At 37.0% G+C, this 26,400-nt stretch overlaps 1 protein-coding gene across 2 annotated transcripts; it reads left to right on the top strand.

Moving 5' to 3' along the window:
• Positions 1 to 26,193, top strand: RNASET2 (ribonuclease T2). Of its 2 annotated transcripts, XM_070733840.1 has the most exons (10): positions 1 to 139; positions 6,617 to 6,722; positions 11,521 to 11,581; positions 16,695 to 16,750; positions 17,326 to 17,383; positions 17,957 to 18,021; positions 22,503 to 22,616; positions 23,883 to 23,928; positions 24,262 to 24,336; positions 25,132 to 26,193. In XM_070733840.1, exons 2-10 carry the CDS (start codon positions 6,634 to 6,636, stop codon positions 25,342 to 25,344), a joined length of 777 nt encoding a protein of 258 aa, XP_070589941.1. In that variant the 5' UTR covers positions 1 to 139; positions 6,617 to 6,633; the 3' UTR covers positions 25,345 to 26,193. The 2 variants fall into 2 exon arrangements, with proteins under 2 accessions (XP_070589941.1, XP_070589942.1); XM_070733841.1 differs by lacking the exons at positions 1 to 139; positions 6,617 to 6,722 and adding an exon at positions 10,652 to 10,717.
• The last annotated feature ends 207 nt before the right edge of the window (positions 26,194 to 26,400 follow it).

Below are 26,400 nucleotides of genomic sequence, written 5' to 3'. Positions count from 1 at the left end.
GGAAATGCTGGCCCCTATAAGGAAGCGAAATTTAACACGGGCACGAGCTTTCCTGATTGGTGTTCGCAAGCCAAGCAAAACAAAGTCGCGAGACTTTTCACTTCCATTAAAAACTTCTGCTCCCGAAGTGTGCAAAACGGTAAGTCTATTTTGAATGGGATTTTTACTTAGGGATAATTTAAGTTCTTTGATTAGCGTGCGGCTTTGTTTCAAAACAAATCGGAATTCGTACTGGTTAAATTACAAAGCACCTAAAACCGGCTTTGTAGCGAAACATTTTGTAATGGTACATTGCCCTAGAACAATGTTTCCTAACCTTGGCCACTTGAAGATATTTGGACTTCAACTCGCAGAATTCCCCAGTCAGCAAACGCTGGCTGGGGAATTCTGGGAGTTGAAGTCCAGATAACTTCAAGTGGCCAAGGTTGGGAAACACTGCCCTAGAATATAACCCGTCGAGAAATATGAACAATCCGGAAGAGGTTTTAAGAAATGGATTCTTGAAGATTTGTATTTTGTTGGGGGGGGGGGGGGTTCCCCCCCCAACTCATTTCGGACGGAAGAGTAGTCAAGGTTTTATTTATCAGAGATGACTTCTGAATAACCTTCGATAAGTCTCGGTAAAAAGAAACAGGATTTCTCAGGGTTGTTTATATATGAAGTTGCCTTTGTTTAGTAAATAAGGCCGGTATGACTTATTTCTTTATTTGAAACAAAACTAAAAAATAAACTATGGAAAATAAGAAATTAAACCTTTGGATAATATTTGAGAATTTGCTACTTTTGCTCTGTTTTAATATTTTTAGGAAATTAATTTCCACGATTTTAAAATATGCAGGATGTTCTTTTCAATAAACACTGCTCAAAAAAAATAAAGGGAACACTTAAACAACACAATATAACTCAAAGTAAATAGAACTTCTGTGAAATCAAACTTCACTTAAGAAGCAGCACTGATTAACAATCAATTTCACATGCTGTTGTGCACTCAAAGTAAATAGAACTTCTGTGAAATCAAACTTCACTTAGGAAGCAGCACTGATTAACAATCAATTTCACATGCTGTTGTGCACATTCAATTTTGTACGGAACAAAGTATTCAGTGAGAATATTTCATTCATTCAGATCTAGGATGTGTTATTTGAGTGTTCCCTTTATTTTTTTGAGCAGTATATATGCCTTTGAATTTTTATTTTGTATAATTTAATAGACCTCTTCGGTATTGTTTGATTTAGCTGAAACGTGGATAAGAGCTAGTGCGTAATTCTTGCATTTAACTTTAAATTATTAGAGATATATAGCAATGATAGATGTACTTCCATAAAACATATGGTACACTCTAGGAGATCTGGCTGCCTTCATCTAGACACTGAGTAGAGCTACACCAAGTTAGCTTTGAAAGATTATTTTACTATTTGTGTACATGAAGCAATAGCCTTTCAAAACTAACTTGGTCTAACTACATTAACTTCAGAATCTTGAAAGGCAACCATATCAAAGATTAAATCATAACACTTGCCCATAGCTAAAGTAGCATGATTTACTTAACCTAATATTAGGGGTTATTCAAAGGACTGAACCATAAAGTAATCATATCAAGTGGGTTTGTATGATGCACTGATTTAAAATTTGGCTAGCTAGTTAATTTATGTGTGTGACCTGCAGGTACAGGTATTCCTCAATTTACGGATTGTTAAAAATTACAACAATGCTGGAAAAATGACTTACAACCAATCCTCACACTTAAAACCATCATAGTATCCTTATAGTCATGTGATCAAAATTTGGGATCTTGGCAATAGGCATGTATTTACAATGGTTACAGTGTTCTGGGATCATGTAATATCCATTTGCAACCTTCCTGGCTGGTTTCCAATAAGTGCAGGGGAGGAGGAGCTAGATTTGCTTAATATCCACACAATTCATTTCACAGCTGCAGGGATTGCTTAACAATCATGACAAAAAGTCCTAAAATTAGGCATAAACAACTGCCTTAAACAGAAATTCTGATCTCAATTGTGGTTTTAATTGAGGACTACCTGTACAACCAAGGCCATCCAATGAACCTAATAGACTATCAGCACTGGTGGATTCTGAGGGATCTGTAATCCACTTTATCATGGCTTAGTGGCTCATGGACTGACTGGAGGGCTGTCTTGCCTATTGATTGGCAGAAAACAAAATGTACAGTATTTCGGAAAGGCAGATTAGAATTGAACGTTGCAACAATGGACATTTGATAGTAGCTTGCTGATGCTGACTCACTGCCACAGTGTGTAATATTTCTATATGGAGTATTTGAGCTACTCAGGAGTAGAATAAAGCCCAGAGATTTCCTTCCTTTGTGCAATAGAATTATGAGATTGTCTTTTCTATTTATCAGAACACCTTGGGCAACAAGTAGCAATACAATTGTAGCCTCCTCTTGATTAACTCTAAAGCTGGAGCTGAAAAGTAATGATTTGGTTCAAACATAACATTATTTATATGTTATGCTTACAGTTAATTAACCAAGCTATTTTATGTTATAAAGCATATCATCTTTTAAACAACTCCTTTGTCCTTTTAACCAACACAACTAAGATCTTAAAAAAATAAAATACTAAAAGGTACGCGACTAGACCACTCTGTATCAGTTCTGTAATTTTACAGGCCACCTCATTCTATTTACTTTTGTTCCTAGTTTTCTGGCTCTATCCCAGCTTCTTCCAATAGGCAGTCAGCATTCTATATAATGAGCTTTTTCAGTTTTTCTTAATTAATTTTCTTAATTATTGGGTAGGGTACTTGTTCCTTTCAGTCTGCTGAATTTTGTAAATATTTATTTAAAGTATTTTGTTCTGTTTATATATTTTTATTTTATTTATTTATTTATTCATTTGTCCAATACACAAATACATAGGAAGAAAAATAGACATGTAGTAAAATATATGAGGGTAAAGTGAACTTAGAGGAGAGGATATATGAAAGAAAGAAAATATATATGATAAGTGAGAGAAAGGAAAGACAATTGGACAGGGGACGAAAGGCAAACCAGTGCACTTATGTACGCCACTTATGTACGCCCCTATTGCTGAATCAAAGGATTCCTAGTGGTTTAAAGCAAACTACGAAAAAATACTGTAGAGTTAAAATGCAGTGGCAAACACTGAAATCAAAACAGTAAATAATTTAGAACAATAAGAATATAAAAGGTGAAAAAGAAACAATGCAGACAAATTTTTTAAATAATAAAGCTGAACGGGTGTCATATAGAACAAAATGAACAGATGAGTGACCTTAAATCATTATTGAGCTTCTTGACAAATTAAGAAATGATTGAACATCCTTGAAATATATTAAGTCTATAGCATTTATTCAATGGACCTATTCAAAACAGTGCATTAATAATTACACAGTTATTAATGTTTGTCTTTTTTCCATAAGACATAAACTATATTGTTACATGCAGCTCAAGGAAAATGAGGAAATGAAATGAATGCTAAAAGTATCAGGGTGAACTTCTTGGCACAAGAAAGGGGAAGTTGAAACTTTCCGATTTTTTAAGGAATGAGCAAAACAATATTGAATGCATGCCTCAGCACTTTAGTGCTACTTATAGAAGCAGTACTAAAAACACCAATTAAGAAGAAAGTCCTCCTCTCTTCAACCCATAAAAATGTAGCTCATGCTTTTCTATGTGTGAAAGGCTATTTGAAATATCAAGTCAGTAATGTTAATATTTTGAGGAAACTACTTTTATTATAATCAAGGCACTAAAGGTCTGTCCAATTAGTGTGGTCAGACTAATAATAGAGAACAGAAGAATATTTTAAAAAATCTATGCAAACAGCACAGAAATAAGTGACGAATAAGAAGGATCATTTCTGCCTTGATATGTTTCATTCCGTTTGAAAATAATTCTGTTGTAGCATATGTTCTGATCAGAGGTTGACTGCTAGACAAAACAAACAGAACATCTGTTATAATTGGTATCTGTGTTTGCATGCTTACAGTGCTATTTAAGTGAAGTCTGCCAATACCCAGAAAACTTAACATTTTCTCTACATCCTTTCAATTAAATATTTATTCTAATCCAGAAGCCTGATTACAGACATGTTACAATCTGTTCCATGTATACCATGCATGGATAAAAGTTCCTGTTTTTTGAGCAGTCTGCTATCCATAGTAGCACTGGAACTCTAATCAGTTCTCTGAAATTTGTCTGAAAGCTATATAGTTACAAGTACAGTAATACCTTGTCTTACGAACCTAATTGGTTCCCGGGGGAGGTTCGTAAGACGAAAAATTCGTAAGACGAAACATTGTTTCCCATAGGAAACAATGTAAAGTCAATTAATCTGTGCCACGAAACCCCCCCCCCCCCCGCAAAAAAATGCCGCCTCCCGGCTGTCACCTTTTGAAACAGCCGGGGGGCTTCTCGGCGGCCTCCTGAACGCCGAACCCAGAAGTTCGGGTTTGGCGTTCGGGTTCAGGAGGATGCTGAGAAGCCCCCCGGCTGTTTCAAAAAGCGACAGCCGGGCGGCGGGGCTTCTCGGCGGCAGCTGCAGCGGGTTCGTAAGAAGAAAAAAGTTTGTAAGAAGAGGCAAAACATTTCTGAACCCCGGGTTCGTATCTCGGGTTGTTCGTAAGACGAGGGGTTCGTATCATGAGGTACCACTGTATTCTATACAAACCAGATTATTGTCTCTCTATTGGTTTGGGATATCTTCCAAAATATGTTAAATGATCAGAGCCCTTATAGCATAATCCAACCCTGCCGATCACATCATCAATGCCTAGTCAAACATTGCAAATGTCAGGCCGAAGCCATTTTACTTTGGAGTCTTTGGCCTGCCACACTTTATGCTATTTTAAAAGGTATTCTTTGCTGTGGGAACTTTGGAGGGGTAATTGCATGAGGGATGTCTGCATGTAGCCATAACAAATTCCTTCTAGATTGCCAAGGTCATCTTTTGTCTTTGCACTCCTGCACCTGCATGGAAGGAGATGGGAGTTCCTGCCAAGTTGTTAGATGAAGATTGGTCAGCATGATGGATTTAGGGGTGTCAGAATAAGAGCTTCAACTTTCAACTGGGTGGAGAAATCCTTGGGACTTGATTCAGGTTTCTCCCATATGTGCCAACATGGCTTTGCTAATAAATTGGAACTTTGAAGAATACTTTGCTTCAGAATCTGATTTACTTTTCGATGCTATTTGGAACTCTGATGGCATTTTCAGGGCATTTCTGAGTAAAGGAATCAGAGATGCCTGCAGTTTTTCTTTTCATGTAGTCCTTCATAACCTGCAAAATGAAGGAAAATTAGAAGTCTATTATATTCCATGATGTCACTCTGCATGTAGATTTGTAGAATTGGAATGTGTACCAATACAGTGATGCTGAAATAACATTTTTGAGTATCTAAATAGCCAAGGAAACTTGTAAAAATTAAAAATTGCATATAATATATTTTTAACAAACATTCTTAAGTAGATATTACTATTGCATTTTAAGAGGAAAAAAATTGCTGTTGAATCTACTGTCCAGAAGACCTTTTATGATAAGTTGTAAGAAGTAGTCATGTAAATGATTATTTTCCTCATTTATCGGTGTTCTTTTAAATACTCATGTACTCAGATAACTATGGTAAAGTGTTAAAATGTTCTTTCATAAATTGACATTCTAATTCTTAGTTAGCAGAGATTAGTCATTGTAGGAGTACAGTTATGTTAATCTATGGCAGCAAAAAAATCAGAATTCAGCTGACTACACCTTTCCGAATACCATACCTTATTAAAAGGTCTAATCTTTCATGAGTTACAGCTTACTACATCAGATACCTACTTTGCCCTAATATCTACCTCCACAGCACTGTTACAGACCCTTATCATTATGTAATCTGTATCCACATAACCAAGGTATCTTCACCTCCACCTCACTCCAATTTAAATTTGCATCTGATAAAATGCTGCTCCTGAATTTATTATTAATCAGATTTGTATTTGAATTTGAATTTGTTTAATAACCCATCCATCTAACTCTTCAAACTTGTAACAACGCTGAAGGAATGATGGTTATGACCAATTCCTGAACAACCACAGCACTTCTGCAGTCAGCCACATTATTGTAATTGATTCTCTGTCCCATTGTCACATGATCACCATTTGCAAACTTCCCTGTTGGATTCCCACAGGCAAAATCAATGGAGAAACTTTCAGGAAATTAGAAGTTGTGATTATTTGAGCGTCCTTCACTTAATGATGATAACCAGGAATTGCTATCATTGAGTAGGACAATCACATCACACTTTATGACATTACTTTATGACCACATGACTTAACTATAAAGATTATAGTCCAGTTGCTATCAGTACTTTTTAATAAAATACGTTGGTTGGAAAACATGTTACCAGACTCCTTCAGATTTCTAAGGTTATATTCCTAATCATTATTTCTAATTAGAAACTGAAAACATGTAGCTTTACCTTATATAACTTTTTACCTCTTAGATATTTTATTAAAAAGATAATAATACAGATTTTGTTGATGGAAAACAAGCTACTTGATTTCCCTGTTCTTGAAGAATGAGAAAATAATAATCAGTATAACATTTTTTTCTTTTTCCTTTCTTCATAGATATATTGTGAATAAAAATGAAACCAGTGACTACTTATGGTTTGCTTGTTGAGTGCTTTTGGCTTGCTTTATTTTGTGGATCTGCTACACATTTATTGGCTGATAGGTAAGTAATCTGAACTGAAACTCTAAAGACAATGGCATTTAATTTTACAAGAAGTCCTGAAAATGTTTACCCAGTAACCCAACAGATCCCTAAAACTTAACCTCCAGATAGTTTTCCCATTTGTGGAAATTCCATCTTTTTCAGAGTATAAGACGCACCAGTGTAAGACGCATCTAGATTTTAGAGGTGAAAAATAAGGTAAAAAGTATTCTGAACAAAGTGGTATAGTAATATATTATTTAACAAAATACCAGTGTAGCAGAATACCTTTTACAACCATGTACACTTTTTAAAATTTGAAACTTGACACTTTTAAGACTTGTGGACTTCAACTCCCAGCATTCCTCCTCCAGTCATGCCAGCTAAGGTAAGGGAATTGAGAGTCCACCAGTCTTAAACTTGCCAAGTTTGAAGACCTTTCCACCCCAATCCCTAATCAAGAGGTCTTCAAACATGACAACTTTAGGACTAGTGGACTTCAACTCCCAGAATTCCTCCTTCAGTCATGCTAGATGGGATAATTAGAAGGCAATAACACCGTTTTTCACCTGTTTTTTCACAAAAATTGGGTAGGCAAAGGGTCTGCAGAGAGCTCATGGGAACTGGGGGAAGGCAAAATGCCTCCACTTTTGTGAAAAAATAGCCTCATGTTTTGCAACAATAGGGTTATTTTTGCCATCCCCCAGCACCCAAGAGCTCTCTGCAGGCTTCCCAGACCCTCTGTCCAAAAATGGGATGCAGGGGCAGGGCTTTGGGACAGCAAAAACGACTGTATTTGGTGTATAAGACGCACCGACATTTCCACCCTCTTTTTTGGGAGGGGGGAGGTGCATCTTATACTCTGAAAAATATGGTAGCTCCTTCCGCCTTTTTCTTAAATATAATTTGGGGATTTATCAATTTTCCATTGTAATTTTGAGACAAGGAGTCAACAACTTCCTGTTCGACTAATGGAAGGGATTATTTTGACAGGAATTAACTGGTAGCAGTTCTGTGCTTCTGCTTGCTATTTCAACTAAGTATGTCTGCATCGCAAGCTTGGGAAAATATTAAAGTTAGCTCCTATACTTCAGGATCAGTAAGCAAGATTTATTGACAAAAGAAAAATAATAAAATGTTAAAAGGCACCATCTAAAGACCCTGAAGTCAGTAAAACAGTTCACTCTTCTATCAGGCTCATCACATGAGCCTGGGACTGTATCTACACATTGACTGATCAGACATTATAGGACTAAATTAATATGTTCTTAGGTATGCTAGTTAGATGCTAGAGTTCCACAATATCTAAAGGCTATATGTTTTGTATTCCTCTTTTTCAAGAGTCCTTGAAGGAGGGAATAATTGCTCTTTATGGTTAAAACAACTGATTATATATGTACAGTATGTATCCAGTTTACATTTGCCTGTACATTGCTCATGGGTTCTGCAGTAAGGGTATTTGCAATTTTATAATGGATTATTATTAAAGTTGTTTAACACTATAGAACAAATATAATTATACTTTGTTTAGAAGTACAGTATTAGTTTCACAAAAATTATCAACACAGAAGATCCCATGATTATTGTTTTATGAATAAGGCTCATTAGAATTGGGAGAAAAAAAAGTGTTTATTGAATTGCACTGTTTTTTCCATCGTAAAAATGAAATATTTCAGGTTTTTAAAAATATGAATATGACAATAAATGCTTGTGACATGATCTGACAATATTAGTCTGTGATCATACAACATGATAGTTCACTTTGTAGTTTTCTTAATCTCAGTTTTATTAACAAACTACAGTAAGATCATTCATACAACACAAAAGCAATTAAACATGGTTCATAAGACACTAGGGTTACCTACAAGCTAAGCCAAAGGTAAATATATCGTATCATTCTGGCTTAGCCTGTTGCGTAAATTCAATTTTATCAATCCATATATAGTTAACTATACCTTCATCTGTATCTTTCTAGTTTCCGCTGTAAATGTTGACATTGTTGGAAACTGAACATGAAGAGATATATAAGTAGTCCTTGATTTACAAACTGTTTCTTTAACAACTGTTCAAAATTATGCCTGCACTGAAAAAAATTATCTCCAAGACCGCCTTCTGCCGCACGAATCCCAGCGTCTGGTGACGTCCCACAGAGTTGGTCTCCTTAGGGTCCCATCAACCAAACAATGCCAGTTGGCGGGACCTAGGGGAAGAGATTTCTCTGTGTAGCCACCGGCCCTCTGGAATCAGTTCCCCAGAGATTCGAACTGCCCCCACCTTGCCTTCTGAAAGAGTTTAAAAACTCATCTTTGTCGCCAGGCCTGGGGTCAGTGTTCCCTTTAAGGTGTGCAGCGCACTATAGCGCACTGGTTTTTATTGGTCAGACCATCCTCTCGCCTCACCACTTTGGCTGCCCCGGCTCTGATATCCACCTGTGCTGTGTCGGAGGAGGCGTTGGCCTCCTCCCCTGTCACCGTGCTGAGGGCTGTCCCCTGGAGCCGGGGGCTTTCCTGCGCTGCTTTCCTGCACTGCTTTCCTGGGGGGGCAGCCGCCTCCCCCCCCCGTGACACCAGGCGAGCACGTCTGTCCGGAGGTTGCTGTCGGGACAGCCAACATCCGCTGATGTCAAGTCCTGCGTCGGCTGCCCGGGAAAGCGGTGCGCTTTTACAAGGCACCGCTTTCCTGCGCCACTTTCCTGGGGAGCTGGCTTTGCTGGCCGGCGAAGGGCAGCCGCCGCAACAGCAACGGCACCGTGGTGACCGCTAACAAGGTGAGCTGTGGGGCGGCAGCGGGAGGCAGAGCCAAGGGGAGACCGCGGAGCCAAGGGGAAGGCGTGCCGTCTAGCAAAGCCGGCTGCCGGGAAAGCGGTGCACTTTTCAAACGTGCTGCTTTCCTGCGCTGGGACCATGGAGGGGGGAGGAAGCCAGCTGTCCGGGGGTGGGGGCTGGGGGGGCGGATCCACTGGCCCCGCCAGCCCGATGTCCGTCCACGTGGGTGGGGGCTGGGGGGCGGATCTGCCGGCCCTGACAGCCTGATGTCCGTCCACGACCAGGGGCCGCCGAAAGGCAAGCGGCTTAGCAATGCGGCCCGCCGCCAAGCTTCTTGCCGTCCATGGTGGGGGGGCGCTGATGCCGAATGGGGGATGCAGGGCAGGCACAGGCACAGGCAGCCCCAGGAGAGAAAAGTCCTAGCAAAGCCGGCTGCCAGGAAAGCGGCACGCTTTTCAAACACGCCGCTTTCCTGCGCCGGGATGACGGAGTTCTAAGAGGGGGATGGCATACAAATCCAATTAAACTTAAACTTAGACTTACACCTAGTTCTCAAAAGTATAACTGTTATAAGATCCCTGTGGCATGTGATCAACATTAGCTACTTAGCCACTGGCACATATTTACAACAATTGCAGTGTCCTGGGTCACGTGATCATGATTTATACTGTTCCCAAGTGGCTTTTGACAAGCAAAGTCAATGGGGGAAGCTGGATTCACTTAATGACCAAGTGATTCACTTAATGGCCATGTTGATTTACTTATGAACACAGCAAAACATCCTCCTCGCCTTCTGCAAGAGTCTTAAGACTCATCCATGCCGCCAGGCTTGAGGTGATTAGACTCTATCCTCATGGCCGAAGAATGTCACGTATGGTTGTTGTCTGAATGGGTATGATTGGTTTTTTTTAAATAAAATTGGGGATTATAGTTTAGAATATTTAGTTTTAAATTAATTGGATTTAAGCTACTATATTGTATTGTTCTCTTTTTTATATGTTGTAAGCCACCCCAAGTCCTCAGAGAGGGGCAGCATATAAATCAAATCAGATAGATGGATGGATGGATGGACGACAAATTCTGGTCCCAACTGTGCTCATAAATCAAAGACTGGCTGTAAATCATCTCTTATATATTTTTCAGCAGTGTAAGCAGTTATAATCAGAATGAACTTCAATTTTAGTCATGATTTTTGACATGGAACAGATATTACTACATTATTGAGAAGCAAAAAAATCCCCACAATGCACTGTAAGGTTACATGTACTATTCTAATAGAATATTTACTAAGATCTATTTATACTTTCTGTTATTCCAAGTTTTGCTTTAACTAGAATTTGTTTAATAAACCAGAGTAAGGCTTGTAGTGAAACAAAGTAATCAAATTCTGATTGTTTTCTTCCACCTGTCAGTATCCAACTAACCTGCCTAGCAGGTTTTTAGGGATGGTACTACCATGTGAGGGAAATTTATGATTTTAGTGTAAAATGTATGTTTAAGTTGTCTTACGATGGGGGGGGGGGAGGATTTTCCATGGGAATAAAGTTTATCTGCATTTCGTTTGAGCACAACTAACTTTTTGTATGGAAACTAGTACTGTTATATTATAGTACTGTATGTGATTTGGCTTTTAAAAGTCACAGCCTCACTATTGTCTAGTACCCTGAGATGAATAGAGTTTAAAGTACTATTGGCAGAAAGAGTTTAGAGGTTTGGAGATAAATTGTTGAGTTTCTGTATATTCTGTATATATGTTGCACCTCAGAGGTTAGGGCAGGATATAGAAACAAAAAGGAGTGTATATCAGTATTTTGGTTCAAACAAAAGCCATTATTTAAATAAGCCAGTCATTGTAAACCAATTTGAAATATCACTTTAATTTGAAGCCAATCCTTGCTAAAGCATTATGTGTGAATCATAGCAGAAAAATGCTACTAATGAAATGTAATGTCTTTAGAATGTTAAGTATTTCTTAAAAAATAATTTTAATATATGTCAGCGTACATTTGAAGTGACAATAAAGTTATTCTAAGTCTAAATATTTTATGTTTCAGTATACATCATAAGTGGGAAAAATTATACTTAGTTCATCATTGGCCAGTGACAGTATGTATGGTAAGATCTTCTTAAATGGATGTAGTTATTTTGCTCTCTGTATGCCTGTATTAAAATATTTATTATGCTGTATCGTGAAAAGGGTGAAAGAGATAGAAAGTATTACTGAGATTTTAAACATTTGGCCACACACACGATTATAAAATCTATGTTCAACTATGAGGAATTGTTCTGAATTTTCAAATAATTTAAAAACCAGACCTTGTAAAGAAGGCAATGTTTAAAAGAATTAAGGTATATATTAAAACTAGATGCCACTTTTTCTCAATCTCAAAGTGACCTGTGGACTTTTAAACAATAGCTTCCTGTCACTGACTTATACAAATTAAAATAAGATTATCCACAGTGAAGCGATGTGAGGAGGATCTCAGAATATCATCAACTGAAGTTGGAAAAAATGTCTCACATTTTCATTTTTTATTTCAGTTGTTTCAGACATAAGAAAAAGTAATGTCCTAATACTGTAGCACAAACAATATTACATTTTATTATTATGAAAATAATAATGCTAATGTGTTTATAGGAAGGGATCACATAATATTAATAATAGTCATATTAATATTTTATAGCATATCAGATTCTTTGGATGTTATAAAAAAACCCTAATAAAATTACCCTTGTATCAACATAATAAACCTGCTAAAAACTTATAAAGCTGGAAACAGCAGAGCCCAGCCATTATTATTCCTTCAAACCTGATCTTTTAGTGATATCTGGGAAATCAGATTGTTCACAGACATAATCAAAACAAAAGTAATAATAAATCCATACAACTCCTTTACTATGCTCCCATCCCATAGCCAGCAGGAAATAGCCTAAATCTTGCTAATTGCAAGACCATTCTTACTGCTATCTCAGAAAGGTCCATAATGCACTGCTGTCCATACAGCTGTAATGCACATATTTTAAAGACTGTGATTTGTGATTCCCTTGGCTGCAAATATCATCTACTACACGACAGCTTCCTTAGTTAGTGCACAATATGCCGTTTCCTGTTGTGGTAGAAACCAGACTAGAAATTGGAAGGCTATGAGTTCTAATCCTGCCTTAGGTACAAATCGAGCTAGGTGACCTTGGGCCAATCATTTTCTCTCAGTCCTAGGAAGGAGGCTGTAACAAACCACTTCTGAAATCTTGCCAAGAGAACCACAATTTCCAGGACTCAATTGAGTCAGTTTTGATGTGTGCATCAAAACTGTGCATTTGATGTGTGCATACAAACAATCTCTGTGCAGTGAACCTTTTCTCCCCTTTTCACTGCTGTCTCAGTGTTGACCAATTGAATTCTTTTTATTCCTTATAACTTTGGGTAAACCCAGTTAAATGTTTGATCCGTAGTGGTTTTCTGGATTTCCGCTGGGTAGGAAATTTTCAGCTGAGTCCTTTTAGTTATGTTTCAATTACATGTGTTATGCCCAGGATAGATTCATCCATTTCAGGGTTTTATAACATGTAGGAAAAGGAAAAAGGAGACTCAGAAGTTGGAACTCCAGTCACCCTTTCAGATAAATTCATGCTCCAGAATAAGCACTGAACACAGCCATTCATTGGAAGAAAGTAGCCTTACAACAGACCTACCAGATAAATTGGGGCTGAGCAGATTGCCACTATTTACTGCATCACTTCATGCTACCTGCTTGGGTTATCTGGATTGAAGTTCTTGAACTGAGATTCAGGATTTAAGGCATTTTTTTGACTTCTTCAGTTATTTGTTGACAATATATGGGTACTGGCCCGAAGATACATCTACTGGAAATAATGGGGCACCATCTTGTGGAAAGTGTATTGATGCAGCCCAAATAGTTTCTTTCACTGAATAAATTTATTGTCTGTGCAGAGAGCACTGTAGCTTTTGACCTGAACAGTAGTTTTCAGGCTCAAACAAATCCAACTATAAACAGCTTTGATAGCATACAGTGAAACCATGCTCCTATTTATTTTATTGGTGGGTGAAATTTAAAAAAAAACCAAGGACTGTTAGAAACTTTTTGGTTTCTTTACGTCATAAAAGGAGAAGTCTATACTGCACAGGGAAAATCCTGTCATAGATAAGGAAGTTAAGATTCAGACACCTTGTGCTTTTTTTTTTTGTTCTTGCTATAAGATTTGAAGCAATTAAAAAAATATAAGTAAATTTCAGGTGAGCAGAAAATAATCTTGGGGATTGCTAATATTAAGAGCTGGAACGCTTATTGAGTATTTCAATGGGGAATTTGCCAGAATCTCCATTATAAAAATACATATGCCAACTAACCTAATACAAAATCTGAAATAAAAATAATCTTCATATTCTTTTGGAATAGAACCCCTGCTTTGCTTTGACATTTGCCCTGCTATATTGTTCAGTGCTGATAGACGTTGAGATCCCCAACAAGACACCACGTGATAATATTGGTTGCTTTGTAGAAAAGCCAGGCTGACTCCATTCACTGAGCAAATCTTTTCCATTAGACTATTTGTTAAGCTAAATGCCCTTGCTTCATAGCCGCTTCTCTGAACTGTACTGTTGATCAGAAATACTTGGAAATAGCATGAAGATTTGTTGCTTTTAAGTGTCTCTGATACCATAGTCAAGGACTGAGCTCTTGAAAGTAGTGAATTTTCCCACTTATTTCTACTGCAAAATTGGCTGAATTCCTGCTCGTCTCTTGCCAAGATGAATGTAACACTCGCTGTTGATTGCAAATGGATTTGAGTTTGTTTTTAATGAAGGGTATTCTGCTAGTTCAATGAAATATTGGTGAATACGAAAGTTGGCAAGCATTTTTATGGCTCATTTAAAGTCGCCTGACAAAATGTTTTAGGGGGGAAACAGTTGTGTTAGCATTTACAACTTTAAACTTTCTTTTTATCATATGAAAAATTACCTGCCAGAGGATTTGGGTAAGCAGTTACTAATTTTTATAGCACTGTACAATTCTAACATGGGCGTATTGCCTTCCCTACAATCAGGTAATGGAATTGTTTACTTTTAAACCATAGTTTTTACTTAAATATTGCCATATTGTGACCAACTGAAATTATAATGCAAAAGTAGGCTTTTGATAGCTAGAAGGTGCACTGCATGTTCTGAAAAGTAGGAGCTTCAATGAGAGATGGAGTGGAAGATACTAAGTAAGGGATGCCACATTCTGGAAGAGGAGAAAGGTCAGAATTTTCTGTTTGGGGAGTGGGAGTGTGTGTTAAAAATGAAATTATAGTTTTTATATCCTTGACCTAGATGGGATTGTAATACACTCCTCCCCACCAAAATAGTTTGGACTTGTATGTTCTCCATTTCTGAAATCCAATTAATTCATCTTATGTGATAGTCTCACACATAAGAGCCAGATAGAGCCGTTTTTAAAAATAATAGGAAAGCATTTAGATTTAGGAAAGAACTTGTTAAAAGAAATGTAATAATTCCATAGGAAAAAAGGATACAATTTCAAATAATTTATTTGCTGAATCTGTTATATCAGAAAGTTTTGCGTAGCTAGCAACCATTTAAAAACTAATACTTACCTTTCCAATATTATCAACAAAATTGACAAGTTCAAAATAATGTGAAAATGTTCAGAGATATACACCTGTCCAATTTCAACCTTCATTCAGAACAAACATTGCAAAGGTGGGTTTTTTTCATTTAGTCACCCATGCCATCTTACATGGATGGTGACAGTTACAATGAATGTGGTCAGAAAAAGTTTGCAAAGCTAAAAGGTGAACGAGAGAAAAAAGATGATGTGCAAATTCATTTTTAATATAAGAAGTAAGCAGAATATTTTACTTCTCTAAGTAGTAAGCCAAATGCTTCTAAAAGATGCTGAAGAAAGAAATAAAAACCTTGACAAATAAGGAGCATGCCAGAATTGTGTTCTTAAAACCAAAAATATATAAATGGTTTCAAACACCCATGGTTTATCAGCTCATTTTATCATTAAATGGAAAGCTTCATATGACAAAGAATTAATTCAAAATATGAACATTTAAGATAAATTGTTTATTAATAAATTTTAGATAAATTTCAAATTATTCTGGTTTTATCAACTTTCCCGCCTTGATTCTAGGTATTCTGAAGAGGCTATTTTCAAATAGTTCACCAGTGTTTTCATTTTTATGAAAATGGGACCAATCCTGTGGGGTTTCCAGTATTAGCACCTCTTGATGAAATAAAGCTTCCTAATAGTAATATTTTAGTAGTAAACCAAAATATTTCCATAACATTCCACAAAGAATGATAGCTGGAGAAATTGCATCAAGCTGCATTGTTGGTTCTTTCTCCCAGTTACAATATGGTCCACGAATAATTATAAATGAAACAAGTACTGTTTATCAGCTTCAACTACTAGGCCAATTGCATCCATTTATGGGAAGCTATTGTCAAAAATAATCCACAAAGTCCTGCACATCTTAAGTCCAATTTATTTAAGAGTCAGGGAATTTATCATCTTTGAGATACCTCCTTGGTTGACTGTCATTTTCAGTGTCTCACTGAAGTTTATTAAAAGTCTTTTAAAGTAATAAGTAAAAAGGGACCGCTGTTTTCCAAAATAAAACATTATTCTTCCACGTCATTTTTTTAATTTACTTGAGCACTCTTGAATTACATCAAAATTCTGTAGGTATTATTGTAGATAAAAATATATCATGATGGATAAGAACATTCCAGGAAGAAACCATTCTTTCTAATTCATCAGGAAACAATTAGCTTAAATTACTTTCTGTTTCTTTCTTCTGGACAATGTGGCAACATTGTGGAATCCCCGGTTTGGTGATGCCCACCATCATATTTATCTTGTGAACAGGAACCTCTGCTATATTATGCAGATGGTGGGAGGTTGTCTATCAGCCCAATTAGGTATTGATGATTTCTGCTTCTTTCCTTAAAACACTCACATTCTAGGGTTGTACAAGTTTGACTCCAAGGTTTAAATCAAAACAAATAGATTAAAATCATGCTGAATTATTACCGGTAAGATGCCTCAATCAAATTGACAACAATGAGAATTAATAATTTGACAATTTGAAACAACAATGAGAATTAATAATTTGAATCACAGCTGAATCGGACCCTATTTTTCCCATTCTGCATAAAAATGATTTTCCTTTAATAACCCATTATTTGCTCTAGATGAATGAAAATGAATGCAAAGATCCACCAATGTACTGGACAATCCATGGACTCTGGTAAGATACAAATTTGGGAGGAAAAAAAATCTTATATGGCTAATCTTTATAAGCTCATAGTATTTTATATTTGAAATATTTTGGTATGATGGCCACAGAAGGTGAAAGTTTTTATTATATGATAAATGATTTGTTATAAATGATTATAAATTATAAATAATCATGGTAATCCATTAATCAAAGCACTTATATGAAAATACCAGGATTTCTAAGTAAATTAAATTTTAATATTCACAAATCTCAGTCAATATTTACAAAGCCCAGTAAATAAACCAAAGTTTGGTTCATTGGTTTGTCTCCCAAGAAAGGAAGTTCTGGAATTACCAATCATACATCTCTATGCTAATTTACCATGATATTATCTTATATAACTTTTTTTTCATGTTCTCAATTTTTAAAATCTTTATAATATCGAATACGGAAGTATGTACAATATTATCTGTCCTTAATTGAAGACAACCCTGTGATGTCTCCCATTTCACAAGATATATGTTAGAGAGGGAGAATGCATTCCACTACTATTCAGAATACTTGGTTTTTATCCTTTGCACTATTTTGTTCTGCTTCTTCCCCAGGCCTGATAAAAGTGCAGAATGTAATAGAAGTTGGCACTTCAATATATCTGAGCTTCAGGTATGAATCAAATAAATTGTACGTACTGAGTACTTGAAGAAAAACTATAATAAGAATTAAGTCAAGAATTTGAACTCAGAAAAGCTTTAGGGTATTCTGCCAAAGCAGTATTATTTATTAATACACTTCAACCATTTAACGTTTATTACCAAATCAGGCACTAGAGAAAGAGGATTACTCATTTATTCTTGAATCCCTTTTTAAATAATTTGCAGGGGTGCCTTTAAATTCCAATATTATCATAATCATATGTTATCTAAAGCTGTTATGTTAAGTATGTTATGTTACAAGTCTATTTTACAGCCAGTTGGGTGTAGTGGTTAAAGTGCTGGTCTAAAAATCAAAGAGATTATGAGTTCTAGTTCTGCTTTATACATGAAAAGGGGGGTCACTCACTCTCATTTCAGCTCACCTCACAGGGCTGTTGTGTAGAAAAGGTTATGTTCACCATCTTCAATTATTTATAAAGCAATAAAGGAATCAAAATAAAATAAAATACTCAGTGAAGAAATCTAGGTGGAGTTTGCATCATATCCTTGCTTTTTAATTTTATAGGATTTTTTATATTGCTAGGATTTCATGGGAGACATGAAAGAATATTGGCCAGATATACTACATATAAACCATACACATTTCTGGTGAGTTGTGTCACATTTAACCTTATTGATAGCTTTGCAAAAATGCTTAATTTTAGTTGTCTTTCTAAATGAAACACCATAGGTAACAATAGGATTCAGATATGCAGGTGATACAAACTATGGATTTCAGACAATTACTTTGTTTCAGCATTAATGCTTTCTCAAATAATATATTGTATTTAGGCATATAGATGGTATTTTTGACCCTCACCTCAATTTTAATGTTTTCAGTCAAACTCATCTTGAAGAACATTCCGTTAAAGGTTTTGGGCCTAATTATGTCCCGTTACATTATTTTGTAAAGTATCCAGTATGTTGATTGTTAAAAGAAATCCATTATGCTTGTATCATGTACAATAAACTCTAGTGTGAGTACTTTGGCTTCAATTCCATAAAGCTACTTTGCAGCATGACAAATGCTATCTTGGCACATTAACATAGCTGTATCTTTAACTAGGATTATAAACTGCCCTTTGTAGCTACTGCACAATTCCAGAAAAAGATACAACTCATGTGTTTCAGAGAAAGGTGCTATGCTCATATTCCTGTACTTTTCAAAGCAACTTTTTGCAATAAAATCTTAATCATTTCAGAGCTCTATTGTACAATATCCATTGATTCCCAGTAAAGAAAGATAAAAGCTTCCCTAAGTCAAACCTGATTTTAGGAGACTTACATGAACTTACAGTATCTATGTAAGATGTTTTCTAAGTACAGTTTTGACTGCATCTTTTTTTGCTTATTTTTAAAAGATCAACAGATACTAGTAGCTGTGATTTTTAAACACTTGAGGATCTTCAATGAAGAAGTAATCTGACTGCATTACCATTCAGATCATTAACCCCAATTTGCTGCATCATTTTGACTGCCTTTAGCTTTTCTGTTTAAAATAGAAGTACAGTAGTCCATTGCTACTTCACTGTTCATCTTTCGCGGATTTGTTATTTCACGGGTTTTCAAAGGGGGCTTAAATCCATTAAAAATTCATAAAATTCTTCTACAGTATTACTGTACTCTAGAAACTGGCAGGATATCACATGTAGTTCCAGCTGAGAAACATTATAGAATTACTGTTTAATGCAAAGGGTGGGGCCATTGGGCTTTTTGGGCTTTTTTTCACCTTCCCCAGGCTTCAGGAGACTTTCCTGAACTCTGGGGACAGTGAAAAATAGCCTAACATTTCAAAACTTCTGGTTGGCCCATTGGGCCATTTTTCACTATCCCCAGGGTTCAGGGGGCTTTCCTGAAGCCTGGGGAGATCAAAAATGGCCAAAAAGGCCAACAATAAGCTGGCCATGCGTGTTGGAGCTGACACAGGGCAACACATTTTGTGCCTTCAGATATGGCTTCAGTGGTACATGTATACTGATATAGTCTATTAGTATGTAGCTCTTTAAAGAACCGCAACTTTCCCAGAATCAGAGTCACTATAAAGTACAGTCACGCAGTCCCTGGAGCATATGTTTTGCTGAAACAGGAGTGTAAACTTAACACCTACAGTGATCCCCCGGTTATTGCGTCCCCGACCATTGCGAACAGGCTAATTTGCGATTTTTGAACCCGGAAGTCAGAACACCATCTGCGCATGCGTGCCCTTTTTTTCTATGGGCACGCATGCGTAGATGGCGCCGGGCAGATCAGCTGCTGGGCGGCTTCCCTAGGTCTTCCCCCTCTTGGCGGGCATCAGCGAGGAGTTTCCCCACCGCCCACGCAAACTCCTCGCTGCTGCCGCTTCGCTCGGGCCGCTTCCCAGCTGAGTACTCAGCTGGGAAGCGGCCCGAGCGAACGGCTTGTCCGCAGCCTGCCTGCCCGCGCGCCCGCGGCTCGCGCACCCTTCTCCCGCCCACGCCGTTCGCTCGGGCCGCTTCCCAGCTGAGTACTCAGCTGGGAAGCGGCCCGAGCGAACGGCTTGTCCGCAGCCTGCCCACGCCGTTCGCTCCCCCTCTTGCTGGCGGGAGAGCGAGAAGCCCTCCCCAGCACCCACTCGCCCGCCCTTCGCTGCTCGCCCGCCCTTCGCCCGGCCACCCGCCGTTCGCTCGCTGCTCACCCGGGTTCGGGGGGGTTGCTGGCAAGCCGCCCATGCCGGCAGCGACGTTTTAAAACAGCGGCGCGGCTTTCCAATGAGTCCCGAAGACAAACGCGGAACTCATTGGAAAGCCGCGCGGCTGTTTTAAAACATCGCCGCCGGCATGGGGGGCTTGCCAGCACCCCCCGTACCCCCAACCCGGGTTTGGGGGGCTGCTAGGAAGCCCCCCATGCCGGCGGCGACGTTTTAAAACAGCCGCGCCGCCCCCAATCTTCGGCTCCTCGCTAGCGCTGCGGGAGTAAAAACACCATCTGCGCATGCGCAGATGGTGTTTTTACTTCCGCAGCGCTACTTCGCGAAAACCCGCTCGTTGCGGGGGGTCCTGGAACGGAACCCTCGCAACGAGCGGGGGATCACTGTATTTCCAATTTACTGACGCTGCTTTAAACTCTGCAGACAGGTACTATATTCATACGCCTGTAAACCACAAAGCTCGTTTTCCAAATTGTTTCTGAACTACTACATAATTTAATTTATTATATATATAATCCTCACGTGAAATAACAATTAAGCTAAGAATTTTTGAGAAATGACTATTTATTATCCTCATTTATACAGCTGCATGTCTTTCAATTGCAACTAAGTAATTATTTTAATATTTATGTATGGAACATGCACACTACCTTAGTTTGAGTGGATTCTAAACAGATTGCAAGTAACAACATTGCAGCAATGTAGAGCACATGCAATTCCACATTGGCAGTAACCACAATACCATAACACAGAAATATATGAACACAGCATTAAAATTGAGGAATGATGAATGAAAAATGCAGACCACATTATAAGATCGATATATGAATGAATAAATAAAAATGAATGCTTTAAACTGACTTGTTTAAATAGTTTGTTATATAAACTGATTTGTGTTCTGCTTTATACTAGAACTGCTGTTTTTCCAATTGGTAACCTTGATGGGAAGTGAAGTTTCAGTACTGACACTTTTTCAGTGAAAAAATATATTCAGCAATTAACCTTTGTTTTTCTGTGTTTCCGTCAAGTTGGTAGCAACGTCCTTGATATGCCACAAAATGAACCTTTGTTAGGCACAAGGACAAGATTATTTTCTTTTCATTTGACAAAATAAAAACAAAGATAGGTTTTCTTTACACTTTGTGGTTTCCATAGTTTCCAGTTCGACATAAAACATTACTGCAGAATGTCTTCTCTCAAATGCTTTCTTGCTTTTGAAAAGCAAATTCAAAAGATTCCAAATTATTTCAGGTGTCTTAACCATCACACCTTCACTTCTCTTGTCATTTAATTTATTCATAAAAAGAAATCCTTTTCTCAGAATAAAAAGACCCTCTACCCAAGAGAGCTTAGTGTATACTTCATATATACTAAGGAGATAATTTTATATATACATTTCATAGGAGTTCGTGAAACACACATTAGAGCAATGGTGTCAAAATCAATTTATATTGAGGGCCACATCAGGGTTGTGTTTGACCTCCCGGGGGGGGAGGCATGACCAGGATGGCCAACTTTTGGCATCATTCATGTTGGGGGCATCTGTGGTGGTCCAGACAGGGCTGGGGGCGGGTGTCCATTGTCTCCAGTGAAGGAAGGCGAGACCAGAGAAAGTGCCAAACTCTTGTCCTCTAGAGCAGTGTTTCCCAACCTTGGCAAGTTGAAGATATTTGGACTTCAACTCCCAGAAGTCGCTGGCTGGGGACTTCTGGGAGTTGAAGTCCAAATATCTTCAACTTGCCAAGGTTGGGAAACACTGCTCTAGAGGAGCTTGCCATCTGTTGATGGCCAAGGACTAAGGCAGGACTTCCTTCATTGCCTCCTCCACTCCTTCCCTCCCTCCCTCCCCCCTCCTCCTTTTCCCCCTCTTTCCTTTTTCTTTCCTTGCTCTCTTCCCATCTTTCTTTTCTCCTTTTGTTTTGTTTGGTCCCCATTTTTGGCCTTGGATGGCCTCCTGAAGCCCTCTGCCAGCCAAAACAGCCTGGGCAGAGGCACTGTGATCCAGCCTGCCATTTCCACAGCTACCCCACTGGTCAGAATTAAGCCCCCCTGATTTAGAGTATCCCTAAGAAATCATAATTTGAATTCCACTGAGTTTATTGGAGTTGGGCAGTCAATACATTTAAATAAAAGATGTTATAGTTGCAAAACATGCAATTTCATACAGAAATGTAAAGTTTTGTCTATTATTAGACCTGTTTTATCTAATAGTATCTCTTACAAAGAGCAGTTACTAAAGCTGCTTGAAGTTTCTAGATTTCCTATGCATTGGGCAAACTGATAGAATCTTGACTGGACTCACAACTAAGATTTTCTTTTCAAATAAATATTAGAAGATTACAGAATTTTTGTATAGTTTTCCAACTATACAATTTGGAAGATACTAGGGTTTACTTTTTCTACCTCTTTTTTCTTTACACAGGAAACATGAATGGGAAAAACATGGGACATGTGCAGCTGAGTTAGAGGCTCTTAACTCACAAAAAAAGTATTTTCAGAAGGCACTGGAGCTCTATAGGAAAATTGACCTTAACAGGTGGGGGAAATTATTTTCTCAGAGTACTACTACTCTTACTAAATGCAAAATTTCTGCTAATGAGTATTCAGTATTTCATTTATTTACAGAAATAAAAGTGGTTCTTATATCCTGAGTTTTCCAGTTATGGAGGGCCTGACATAATGCTTTCTTAAAGGTTAGAAGTTCAGGTTTCTTCAGGGAACTTGCTGATACATAACAAAAACATTATAGCATCACTTAGTATTGAATCTATTGGTATTGCTGAGATCTCTCATGAGTCTTAGTGTTGGATGGAAGATCCCGGCTCTAGGGAAATTATACTATATCATGTGTCTCTGCTCTTTTTAATGTAAGTTTGAACTTCAAGCATCCATGAAGTTTAGAACCAGGAAAGGATAAAAAAAGACATCACTAAGTGCCAGTCCAAGACAATTCTGGCTGAAAGCATTTGTTCTGTATGTGATTATCAAATATAAATATTAAATTAACACAAAAAAATTAGATACCATGGATCAATATATGAAGTTCCTCAAATTAGTCATAAAAATTGAACAAAGAACCATTATATGTGTGCACATACAGTATCTTTGAGACAGTTAATGAAGAACTGAGATAAGAAACATAGTATTTTGGAAAAATAGTCTCAGTTGGCATAATTTGAAATATTTTGTAAATGCTCAGTTCTTGTAGGTTGCTAGCTATTCCTTTTCAATTTCCTCTCTGGCAGGACATTGTGAAATATGTACAATTATTTTACTAATGGCAGCATTTGATCAAACTACATAAGCTAGAAGCTTTGTCTGCCATAACACATGTTCCTAATGAGGAATCATTAAGAGAGCTTTCTGGGGTCCAAACATTCCCTGAAAGATACAGCAGCAATTTTCAATCTGTTTTTAGAAAATTGATACAATTGATGTCAGGTAATATTTGTCAGTGTACAATGCATAAGGAACCCTAAAATGAGTGGGTTACTTTGTGAACATTGTATGGTCTCATTTATTCTATGGATTATCAATCCAGCATTAATACCCCAAAGTTTCAGTTATATATAATAGGCCTTGTAACAATTTTAAGGGGAAAAAGAGCAACAAAAATATAATACTAGTCAGACAGTGTTGGATATACTGTATAGCTGAAGCATGTTTGACTTATTGAAGTCTTATATGTCTTTTTGGTCTAATCTTTTATAAGTGAGAAAATAATGATGAATCCATCTGTTGTGTAATTGTATGCAATGATTTCTGTTTTTTTAATGCTGGATAACAGTTCTTTCTTTTTCAGTTTTCTCTCGAAAGTTGGGATAAAGCCAGGCTCTATCTACTATCAGGTGAGAGAAAAGCTCACTCTACATTGCATTTTGCAAAACTGTAGCCTTAATTGTCGTTGTGTAATACTTAGTGATGAGTAGAATCTAATTAAGTCTTTCCACTGAATAATTCTATTAGAAGTACAAACATATCTAATCAAGATTCATTTCAGAAAATTTAAGGGTTAACTTTGGAAAGAGACAATTCTATTATAAATGCAGACGTTCATCTCATAACTTGTGTGTTTTTCTTTTCGTACAGACTTTTCATAATTCTAGACTATAAAAACACATCTTTAGTTAAACAGATGCTTGATTCTTTTTATGTTATTTATTTCATGTTTAAATCTTCAGCTGACAGCCATCAAAGATGCTCTTGAAAGCTTTTACAATATACTGCCAAAAATTCAGTGTATTCCTCCTGAAGAGGTACATATTTCTCTTAATGTCTGTCTAGTAAATATTTAATCATTCTTTTCTAAAAACATTGTTTTAATATTTGGAAGACTGAAGATTAAATACATCTAGTTATTTAATCATTCTTTCAGATTCAGATTCAATACAGACTCATCAGTCTGCCCTCAATGATGAATTTTCCAATGCCATTTGGAAAACTGATTCTATCAGTTCTCATTGGTGGTATATTTGATGAAGAAGCCCTACTTGAGAAAACATTGAGTTCTACCTAAATAGAAAATGCATAGCCTTTTGCCTCTGTTGACCGAAGTTATTATTTTTATGAGATCTATTTTAGGTGTATGGTTTTTAAAATATTTTCAAGGAACAGCTTCATTCTGAATTTTTTTAATGCCATTTAACAGCAATAGAATACAATCTAACAATTCAATATGCATTTCCAAGTACAGTTTATTTCTGTAAAGGGCTGCTGACTTCAATTGTGCTCATTTTTCTCTATTGCTGGAAGTTTTGTTTTGAGCAAAATGGTTAATAAAGTATAGTGCTTAATACAGACTTTATTTATATCTTGGCCATCTAATTTCTGATCTGAAAAAAAATCTTGCTCAGCATTATTCCAAGTAGTATATATTAAGTTTATTTTGTTCTTTGGTAATTATAAATATAGTATATCATGCAGCTGCAACTGTTGGCTCCTGAAGATTAAATTCATTCTGCTGAACTGTCAACCACTGAGATATCAATAATTCCTTTATAAACTTTCCTATAATACTTTTTCTATAGTGTTATTTTATTTTCCTTCTTCAGGGACGGCTACAAGTAATAGGGCAGATTAAATTCTGTTTTACCAAGGAGTTTACTCTGAGAAATTGTACAGAGGAGAAATCTGATTTATCTTCTGCACTTGAAGACAACTTTTTCAGAACAGAGGATCTGTCAGTTTGTAATGATACTCTGATTTATTATCCTTCACATATGAAAACTTACAAACATTTTGCTCCAAATGTTATTGTAATTTAGGAAAGTTGAACATTTTAAAGTTCTGGTGGGGAACAATTATGCTTTGGATTTATATAGCAGGGCCATCTGTGAAGCTAGTATTAAGAGCTTTGTGTTTTGATTGATGATTGCTTTGTTAAAATTGCTGTCCATATTTTATAATATACTCTTTCTTCAATAAAATTGGTTTATTTTTTACTTTTCTCAATTTTATTACGTGATTTTTCTAAATAAATATCAATTTCAAAATAATTGCAATCTGTTAGTAATCTGCAGTGTTCTTGTCAAATTTATTTATCTGCCTAATTTTTTTTTTGGCCATATATTGGTCAAAAAATAAGAACAGTAAATGGCCATCCTTAGAAACAGTATATTATACATTTAACACCCCCCCCCCCCAAATTGTAAGCATATAACTGTTTGGCTTGGTACAGCAATCAAACAGGACAGTTAGGATTACAGAAAAAACAATTACAACCAGCCTGCCTTCCATTGAAGACCTGTATCCTGCATGAGCCAGAAAAAGGACTGAGAAAATATCTACAGACTCCTCACATCCTGGATATAAACTGTTTCAACACCTCCCCTTGGCATGCTGCTAGAGCATTGCAAGCCAAAACAACTATACACAAAGACAGTTTTTCCCTTGTGCCATCACTCTACTAAACGTAACCACAATACTGCCTTATGTCTACGGATATTTCTCCATGGCTATGGGTATGCTTATATTATTATTATGCTTCTCATCTTTTCTACGATTTTTTTCCTATTGACATCTTATGATTATATTACTTTGTATGTACTGTATAATCAGGCAAATTCCTTATGTGTCCAATCATGCTTAGCTAATAAAGTCCTCTTCTTTTCCTAGTTCTATTACAGTATTTCTATTCAACATCAACATTCAGCATCAAAATAACTGCTATGTTATAATATGTATGTAAGAGTAAAATACTCTAGAAAGAACAGGGTGGTGGAACCTTATCATTTCATTTTTTTCTAGAAGTACCTTTCCTGAAAATTGCTCATGATTATATAGCATTAAGAAATAATCATTGATGCAATGTGATTCAGTCT

Source organism: Erythrolamprus reginae, chromosome 1 (assembly GCF_031021105.1).
Source record: "Erythrolamprus reginae isolate rEryReg1 chromosome 1, rEryReg1.hap1, whole genome shotgun sequence".
In the NCBI taxonomy this organism is placed as follows: Eukaryota; Metazoa; Chordata; class Lepidosauria; order Squamata; family Dipsadidae; genus Erythrolamprus; species Erythrolamprus reginae.
This window is presented reverse-complemented; position numbering and strand designations above follow the sequence as displayed.